Source organism: Solenopsis invicta, chromosome 9, assembly GCF_016802725.1.
Source record: "Solenopsis invicta isolate M01_SB chromosome 9, UNIL_Sinv_3.0, whole genome shotgun sequence".
NCBI classification, from domain to species: domain Eukaryota; kingdom Metazoa; phylum Arthropoda; class Insecta; order Hymenoptera; family Formicidae; genus Solenopsis; species Solenopsis invicta.
The window spans coordinates 17211875-17222206 of NC_052672.1; the positions used below are offsets into that span (position 1 = coordinate 17211875).

The following is a 10332-nucleotide window of genomic DNA, read 5'->3' on the forward strand; positions in this document are numbered from 1 at the left end:
ATTCGAATATAAATATAAACTTTTATTTGATATTGATTTTTATAGACATGCGAGAATAAATCGTAACACAAATCATCGCCGAACATGAAAGGTGTCTTTTTTATATATTTATATGCACTGTATTAACATAGTAAAAAATATGTGAAAAATATTCATGTCATACGTAAATATGCCATTATTAATACATACATTTTAATAACATTATTTTTATTGTTTATTTTTATACATATTTTACTACAGTTTATTATTTGAAATTTACAGAATTAAAAAAATTCAGATAAATTCTTCAAATATTCCATCAGTCACTAATATATGTGTACAAAGACATTATCTCCATTGAAGAAATAGTGGAAAACAGTGATATCGCGGAGATTAAATGCTGTGTGATAAAAATATGGCAGTTACACTCGATCATGTCAAATGATACATTTTGAACACGCAGATAATGTACGTATATAACGACCATGAATCGACTAACGCGAATAAAACATTGATATTCTAATCGTTTTTTCTACAATACGTAAGCTATTTAATAAGGTAAAGATATTGAATGGATTTTCTCTCGCTTCTGTATTTATACACATAAATGATATTTCTTGTCAGTACAAATAATCCCAAGTGAGACTTAATTAATGTAACGAACTAACGGCGGAAAACAAACAGGTATTTCTAACTCATAACGTTTCTCCGAAGAAAATATTATGGATCGAGAGAATAATTGGGAATAACGGCAGATAAGTTGTAGCCAATCCAAGGAGCGTAGATACGCACCGTGACAGACTACATTGCCAAGCGATTAAAGTTTTAATTACATTGCTAAAATTCTCTTAACTGTTTTTTCGACACATCGCATTATCTCAACCCGCGTAAAAAAAAATAAAAAAAAAAAAACTTTAACTGTTGAGTCTTTCTTTTAATACGCGCGCATTGGCGCTCTCGTGAGTTTCACTCCCATACGTTCACCGGAAGGAGAATTGGAGAGAGGAGGCAAACGTACGAGACATCGTGTGTGGGATCAAGGCATATATCGCTGTATAAGTTCGCACGAGTTAGTGGTCGACTGATAACCATGAACATCAGTTTTGAAGGAAAACGCATTCTCGTAACCGGCGCTGGTCAAGGTACATCTCTTTGCAAATTCTTATAATTTTATGAATTTAATCAATAAATTGTTCCGTGTCAATTTTTTACAAAAAGTATTAAAAAAAAAAAAATGAATACAACGATTTTTCTTAAATGTATTGCGTCGCGAGTCTGCAGCTTGATTAAATTCACATTGGGCTCAATGAGATTGAGAGTCGCAGCTATGTTAAGTTTTTTTTTTTTTATGGAAAGATATTTGAGTTTAGTGATAAACTTATCATCATGAATATGTGCAGGAATCGGCAGGGAATTAGCTCTTCGTCTCTCGAAATACAAGGGACAAGTGTTCGCGCTGTCGAAAACGAAAAAGCACTTGGATAGCTTGGTGGCAATTGATCCGAAGATTCAGTCTATCTGCGTGAATCTTCGCGACTGGGATGCGACTAAAACGGCCGTGCAAAGTGTTCTGCCGATCGATCTATTGGTCAACAATGCTGCTGTCGCGGTCCTTACGCCGTTCTTGGACGCCACGCCCGAGGGATTTGACCTGACTTTCGATGTCAATGTGAAGGCTGTATTGAACGTGTCCCAGGTTGTAGCCAAGAGCATGATCGAGCGCAAAAGCGGCGGCAGCATTGTAAATATATCATCGCAAGCCGGTCAGGCGGCATTGAAGGATCACGCGGTTTATTGCTCGTCGAAGGGGGCCCTCGACATGTTGTCAAAGTAAGATAATTAATACCGCCGTGATCTGTAAAACGAAAGCTTGATGCATAAAAAATGCGGGACGTTGAAGAGAGGCCAGGAGAAAATGTAAAAGAAAAGAAAGTAAACAAAGGTGTTTCTATCTACGAATTTTCCATTGACATTTTTTACTTTACAAAGTTTGATCCAACTAAAATTTTTGTTAAACAAAATTAATAGAATTAGGCTTCTTATCTTTATCTATAAAGTTTCTTTTGATCCTAAATTTTTATTTTTACTCCTTAATAATTTAATTGTATTGTGTACTCTTGCACTACTTTTGAAGAAAAATCGAGTTTTGCTTCATAAAGTAAACAGTCTTTGAATTTCCAAACATCTTTTGTGATATTTTCAGAGCAATGGCCCTCGAACTAGGTCCGCATAACATAAGAGTCAATAATGTTGGCCCTACAGTCGTAATGACGGAAATGGGAAAATTGGGTTGGAGTGATCCGCAGAAAGCACAAAGCATGATCAGTAAAATTCCGCTAGGTCGATTTGCTGGTACGTGACAAGCATGAATATTTTTTATTCGAAAAGATTTAATTTATTAGTTTTTTCGTCGTATCAATATTTTTAAATAAATTTCTTTTGTACGAATAATTTACAACTCGTAAAATTATATAAATTTAGACATTAATTTACAATTTGTTAGTCGCTTGTAATTTAGGCAGCAAATAACACACACTAATCTTCCGAATTGAAACAGATCATTTATTAATCCCGTGATCGTCTCATGACATGATAACGTTTACTTATGTAATATTTTACGTCACGAATGTTGTATCATTCGCTATATTGTATAAATGGATTTTTTGTATCAACGTAACTTGCTGACATACATATATACTGACATATGACCGATCGGTAGTAAAAAGAATAGGTAAACTGTTGACAACTTATAGTATCCGATACATATTATTTCTGATAAAAATAGAAATATTCAAATGGATTCTCGTAGAAAATTTATTAAAGAAAAATCAATTTACGGATATTAATAAAATCGCGTGGTATAAAACTCTAAAGCGTCATCATATTTAAGTTTAATTTATGGAATCAAAAACAGAGTTCAATTAAACTAATCTTAACGGCTATAATTGGCTTTTTGCGAAAAATTTTGTATCTATTAATTCTTATAATTTTTTTAAAATTTTTTATTTATTACATATTTTTTTATAATTTTTATTTATAATCTAACATTAGATTTTAAATATAATACTATGTCGCAGTCAAAATCCGACATTCACCAAAACCAAGCTAACTAAATAAAATTAATTCTAACAACTCTTTTATTAAATCTCTCAACTAAATTCATAATTAAGTGATTAACATAATTGTAGATTTAATTAGTCGTTCAAACTAATATTATAACTAGATTTGTGAAAGAGTCTTGAAATAATTTCAATTAAATTGGATTTTGACTGCAACTTGTATGTTTCAAACTCTGCTATTTTTAATCCCTTGACTGTTTCATGAAAAATTCTGACATATTGTGATTATATCAGTACATGATTTTTCATTTTTTTACAATTATGTAAAATAATGCTGCTTTAAAAAAAATGTGTATAATGAATAACAATATGTTTATGTATTTGGTGTATACATTAGATACATAAATATCTTTTCATTAGTATTGATTGATATTCATAGCACACATTTTTATTGTAACATTTATTTGCTCTAACAATTTTTTGTAGGAGATACTATATTTCATTTTTTTTGTTAGTATAAAGAAATTTAGATTATTTATACTATTGTATCTCTAACATTGCTTTTTTCTTTATGAACGTTGTCAGAGAAAGTAGATTATGAACGACTCAAAATATCGTGTTGTAGAAGTGGACGAGGTAGTGGATCCTGTTATATATTTATTGAGCGACCGAAGTTCCATGATCAATGGCGCCTGCTTGCCCATCGACGGTGGTTTCTTAGCTGGATAAGCAAAAATTCAGGATCACATCCTCTTTATATAAGCAAGAAAAAGGAACATTCTCTTTATTACCATTTATTTTTATTCTTAAGAATCAATCTTATCAAAAAATCTTACAACAGTTAGAAAACTACTTTTTCTGCTAAACTCAGCCATTATTTTATTATGAATAAGATAATGCATGTTTTGTTTTGCGCATAAAAGATTCAATAAAGATTATTGTGATGTAATTGTAATGAGTTTAATTGATGTAAAGTTTCACGGGATTATCATGGGCAGGATAAAGAAATTGAAAAACTCAAATTTTGTTTGTTTCAGTTTAATTTAAAAAAATGCTTCGTTTCTTCTTTTCTTTTCATCGTCAACTAGGTTCGACAAACAGGCGGCGACAGAGAAAGCCGTGAACGGACGAGACGACTACTCACGTCGGCGAGTGTGTGTCTCTTTCCCACGCAAGTATCTTCGAAAATATTCTACCCCAATACTAACGCACGTATAATTATATAATTTGCGAGCTTTCCTCTGCCGTGGCTGCATTCAAACTAAAGAACGCTTTTTTTTCGACTCCTAATTTGCTCCTACGGTGAACGTAACGCGGTGGAGAAACTGAGAATATGCACGTTGAATAAAACAATGCAAATCGAATGCGTCTCTTGACCCGCCGCTTTAACATTTTTCCACATATCAAAACGTGTTCTCAAATCTCAAATTTATCGGGTGTCCGAAAAAAATGTATATATTATATGTATCGTGTCGTTTATCGTATGCTATTAAATTTCGAATTTCACAAAAAGTTTAATTGAATGTAGACTCAATATATTGTTTAGATTAATATATGCATTTAAACTGAGACGTCACAGATGAAAAAAATGAAAAATGATGAACATAAATAAATTGTAATTTACTTCCACGTATAAACTTTTCAACACAAAATCGTTTGCGATTTCGATTGAGTTACATTTACATAGCGGTACAATTTTCAATGTTGGCTTAATGAATCATGAAACAAAATAAGAATAAATGTAGTATCTTATATAAGTTAGGTACGATATTCAGAATTATTTTTATATATGTAATATATAATATTAAATTTATAATAGAGTTTGTGTCATACTTCGCAACATTACATTTAAAAAAAAAGGAGAGAGTTTTATCAAAAGACTACGGCAAATTCGTCGACGACGATAAATCATTTACATGAACGTAAATTGTAAGATCTTTTTCATTTTTAGCGTCTTTAATTTTAAAAATCAAAATGTTATATAGATACGCTAATTAAAAATTATAAATTAAATGATTGCAGCTCTTCCCAAGTAAAACTTGAGCGAAAAATTGAGTCGGAAATTCTTTTAAAGCTCTACGATCTTTTACAACCAGGCCATTTTACCAATTCGGACCTGCGTACAGATAAAATTGGTACGAATCAACTAGCAAATGAAAAACGAGCTTAATTAGTACATGTAACATCCGTATGTTGTCTAACTGCGAGACACGTTTAAACGATTCGGACGCCCGATATATTTCTAAAAGTAAATTTACATATATACGCTACCGCCAAAACACATTTTACTCGTAATCACTATTAATCAGGCTTTACCAGGTGAAACTTAAACGAGTAACAATATTGCGTTTCGTTATTTCACCAGACATTTTTCGCTCATTTTAATTATGCTTTCACCCAGAATAACAGGAGATCAAATTTCCTAAGAACGCACTCTTTTCTTCTAACAACGTTAACGTTGCTAGTTTTAATTTATATTAATTTCGCAAATTATTATAGACTAACGAGCAGAGACTAACAAGTTCTTTCGTTATCTCTCGCTTTCTTTTGTCGCAAACGTGATAAAGTAATAACTTTATTACCAAATAAGTATGTATTGACAAATTTTCTTAAAGTTTATTTTTGGATAAAAATTTAATAATTTATCATATATATATATATATATATATATATATATATATATATATATATATAGTATATATTTTTATGAAAAAAATAACTAAAATGATAATTATCTAATTTTGGTAGTTTACGTAATCTTTATTTGTTCAGCAAGAGCAAGAGACAACAAAAGAAAAGCGTTTTCTGCTGTCCAACGAAGATGTGCAGAGATTAACCCATTTACATCGAGCGTATCCGTAATATCTCGTACCTACCAATTACAAGAGATTTACTATTCAAGTTATATCACGATATCTGCACAGAATAATCAAAAAATGTTTTGTCACAAATCAGGATGAATAATTAAAATTATTAGGATCAAATAATTTAAAGATTTTTTTCCAGCTTAATACACAATACCTTTAGTAAAAAATTTAATTATAATTTAAGGATAGAAAGAAAATTACTTTTGAAAAAAATTTGACCTCGATTCTCGACCATTTTAAACAAAGTCGAAGGGAAAAAAAAGAAAGAAAAGAATTTGCGATGTACATGGGTCAACATTTTTATCATTCGATTACTGATTTATCTCCAATACTTTCCCGCAAAAACGAAACGAAGTACAAATGCAAAAGTATATCAAGAAACAGGATTTTACACCTTTGTATCGAACAGACTACATCTTTCCACTCACTTTCACTCTCTCACTCACTCACTCACTCTCTCTCTCTCTCTCTCTCTCGCACTGATCAAAACGTTTAACTATAGGTATGGTTGTTGTCGATTTTTTTGTCATATAGTACACAAAAACAGTTTTACAGTATTTATTATTTGTTATCGTCTCGGTGTTGCTGCTCTTTTCATCACTTTCGGACATTTTATCTAATCTCTCTTTCTTTTTCTCATTTTCACACTCGCTTTTTCTCAAGCACACTTGCACATATTATCATAATGCTCTTCTTGTCTCAATATTAATTATAATAATAATTGTATATATACAAACCATTCGCCTCGATACACAGTTCGATTAATACACTTAAAATACATTGATCGGGAATTTATCGACACTTGCCAGAGTCGCCGTGCATCTTATCATCGAGGGAGGCCATTGGAGTCATCATTTGATTTGAGACCCTCTGAACGCTCTCTCACATCTATTCGCACATATTCGCATAAAACTCCCCTAGGCCGGCCAAACAAGCGCATACGATTCGTAACCATAATCCACAATTATGCAATAAAACACACATACACACAATCTTTCGGTAATTATAGTTTTCACTCGCACGACAGTTTGCATGCCTTTTCGTATCCGAAGCCACAGGTCCAATCACAGAATACAGAAAACGGAAATTTATCTATTGCCAGGATCGTTAGAAATATACTAAATAGAAAAAAAATAGATGACAAATTTTAATCCATTGTTATGAAGATGTATGTTACATTTAATGAAATTATATGATTGTATATATAATCCAAGTTTGTAATTTAATTATATTTTCCGTCATTTCTCGGTTGAACCTCGCGTTCGTGCAAACCGCGCAAATTAAAATAAAAAAGAAGTAAAAGAAACGCGGGGAGGAATTATCGCTGCTCCTCGTCGCGATGGCATCGATCACCTCGAGAGGATTTTCTTAGCAAATTCGCAAAGATTCGACGAAGCAACGGATCTGAATCATCGCCGCACGTGTCTTTAGTCAGTCGAAAATAGAAAAACGCAAGAACTTTCGCTCGCGCTGGCAGTGGTTTCTTTTTTCTCTCCAAAGAATCTTCCCTTCATTGACTAAAAAATTAAATAATCATATTTATTGTAATTGTGTTTGAAATTTCATGTTTATTAGCAACAGAAATATTATTACTTGGAGACACAATAGCGAAATTCACCTCGCTTCATCGCTCATCAAAATCGCCTTTGCAATAATGAATATGTAATTAATAATTATAGATAAGACGATTTCTGGCCGATTGACACATGGAGAAAGGTGATTGTACAACAAGCACGCGTAAAAAGCAATAATTTATATCTTTGAGTTTGTTGAAACAATAAATGATGGAGAGAGGATGCAGAAATTTTCCTCTCAGTACAAGGAGATGAGTTTGATAACTTACGTAACGTTGTTGCCTCAGGAAAACTTTGCCTGGGCGATAAATGAAATTTGTTCGAGTGAGAAAGACGACTCGAGGTGGAAAATATTAAGCTTGGGACTCGATTAACGACGGCATGATTATTATGTAAAGTGAAAAGGTCTCCCCCGTGGAGAGATTTTCGCGATTATAAATATCATTAAACTAGTCAGTGTTTTAAAATCTTTGAAAAGATAAAAAATGTATTACGTTTCATTCTTTAGACACACAGCATTAAGAAATTGATTGGTAAAGAGCTTTTAATAGCAAAATTATATTTATCATGGATCTTTTATCTTTGATTTCTTACAAATAATTAAAACTAATGCAAATCTAAATTGAAATGTTTCACGGTTCTTGTAAAATTTCAGCATTTCAAATCTTTATTGTTACATCCGCCTCGCTTCGTTCTTCTCAATTTTGAAGTGACAATATCGAAATATTCTGACGTGAAACGAGAGAGATTTTTCGATTGAAAATCTGAGTTTTTTCAAACGATTAATTTATTCACGATATCGTACTCGGTACTCTGTGCGAAAGAAAATACAGAGATTCATAAATTAATCAGGATATGCGATTATACACGGCGCGGCGCTGGGGTTGCTTCGTCTTCATTCTTTATATTTGTCGAGCGGATCGCTTAGTCCCGAGTAGATCGTTGCGATGCAGGATTCGACTATTCGATATGCAACATAACAATTAGCAATAGCATCAGCAGTAGTTGTAACGGTAATAGTCGTAGTAGTAATAGTAATAGTAATAATATGATAAGTAGTAATAATAGTCATACTCTATATGAAAAAAGAAAAAAAAGATACATAGAAAAACACGGTGTCAGTATAATATATCTATATGCGTAACTTTTTATCACGTTTTCTCCACTTTTTTTGCATATGTAACGCACCTCGCATGATATATCATACAAGACGTAACGTTAGGAAGAGAATCGAAACGAGCGAAGGGCAAAGGGCGATGGATAGGAAAGAACAAGGATGACGAGGCGGGATCGGATAAACTTGGTTGAAATCTTAACCCGGTAACACGAACGCTCTCCTTCTCCCTCTCTCTCTCTCTCTCTCTTCAAGCCCCTTAGTCGACCAGTATTTGTACTCTACTCTTTCGTACGCGTCACGTAATCGTTTGAGATTCATATACGCGATCTTCGTATATAAATGCGGGTCACGAATACGGGAGCTCTCGAGATAAACGCGACGCGCTTTTTCTCTTTTTCATTCGAGCACGTTCGCGCGCACGCATGTACCTTTCCCATCTATCATCGATCTTCCTCTCCGTGTAGTACGCGCGCAAAATTTCGTACATGATCGACGATACACAAGCACACAAATGCACACCATGCATACACCTGTTATAAACACGGAACATACATACGTTAGTAAGAACAAAGCCTCGGCAATGCTCACCGACGTTTCGCTTTCTTTACGATGCGCGATGCGCGGATTCGCCACGCCGCGAGGTTCGACGAAGGAAAAGAAAATAATAGGGAGAGTAAACGATGAGGCCGGTGAGCAAAAGCGAGCGCGCGAGTTAAATCATTCGTTCTTGCATTCTCGGCTAATATTTGTTACCGTACAAAAGGAAAGGGCACGAGAGTTTGTCGCGGGGCGAGGAGAGGTCACGTCGATTATTAGACGGCGAGTTTATTTCCGGACTTGGTTTGTACAACGATACCTCTCATTCTAGTTGGAATGCACGATTACGGTAACGGTAACCGCGGCGGCAACATGTATATCCGATATCGAATCCGTCATACGCGCGAGACACTCCACTCCACTCAACTCCACTTGTACAGTACGCCCGATCGATGCCAATGAGATAGAAACGCTCTTCGGAAACTCGCAATCGTGCTTCTTCTTCGTCTCTTATCATCTAACACAACCGAACGACGAACGAATTGTCCCTAAAAGCTAGACGTACTCCCCGCCTCCTGCTTATGCGCCCATTGTACTACGTTCTGTATGATCGTTTACCTAGAGCTTTTTTGTATAACGAAATAATCGTGATTTGGTGTCCTATTGTCGTGCCATAAATCGATGCGAAATCGCTTCAGCGAGAGCAAAAAAGAGCGTCTCTCCAGTAAAATTTTCTCAGAAAATAATTCGTAAATTTTAACATTAATGCTTTGCAATTTTTTTCCTAAAGTCTGTTTTTTTTGTTTTTTTTTTTCATCGGCTCGGCTGGAGCAACGACACCCCGAGTTTAGGACACGAGTTACATCGTGTTTCAGCGATGTGCCAAATACGTGAAACTTTAATCGCGACTGTACTTATTGGCTTTTCTTTGCGATTGCGCTTGATCCTCTCGACACTAACACGGAGCTATGCATTTTTTGAAAAGAATTCTTTTTCTTTATTTTGTGCAAAAATTTCTGATGGCTTTATACACGTTAGTTTTTCGATTATCGATGCATCTGGTATATATACATATGTTGCGATTTATACAAAAAAAATATTCTACATTTATACAAACGTATTCGGCTCAATGGAGCAGGATACGATAATAATAACACGGAATCACATTAGCTGCTTTGTGAAAATTGAACGATAATCGC

The 10332-nt window shown here is 34.0% G+C and overlaps 1 protein-coding gene across 1 annotated transcript; it reads left to right on the top strand.

The window, feature by feature from the left end:
* Nucleotides 1–599: 599 nt before the first annotated feature.
* On the top strand, nucleotides 600–4367 carry LOC105201823 (L-xylulose reductase). The gene is made up of 4 exons (XM_011170036.3): nucleotides 600–1121; nucleotides 1380–1809; nucleotides 2183–2331; nucleotides 3664–4367. Exons 1-4 carry the CDS (start codon nucleotides 1070–1072, stop codon nucleotides 3765–3767), a joined length of 735 nt encoding a protein of 244 aa, XP_011168338.1. The 5' UTR covers nucleotides 600–1069; the 3' UTR covers nucleotides 3768–4367.
* The last annotated feature ends 5965 nt before the right edge of the window (nucleotides 4368–10332 follow it).

Bases quoted from the DNA above. Each gene is read 5' to 3' on its own strand.
- LOC105201823 (XM_011170036.3), top strand. From the start codon at position 1,070: ATGAACATCAGTTTTGAAGGAAAACGCATTCTCGTAACCGGCGCTGGT. The intron at 1,122-1,379 runs GTACATCTCTTT...GAATATGTGCAG, and splicing joins CGTAACCGGCGCTGGTCAAG to GAATCGGCAGGGAATTAGCT. The intron at 2,332-3,663 runs GTACGTGACAAG...ATCGTGTTGTAG, and splicing joins TCCGCTAGGTCGATTTGCTG to AAGTGGACGAGGTAGTGGAT.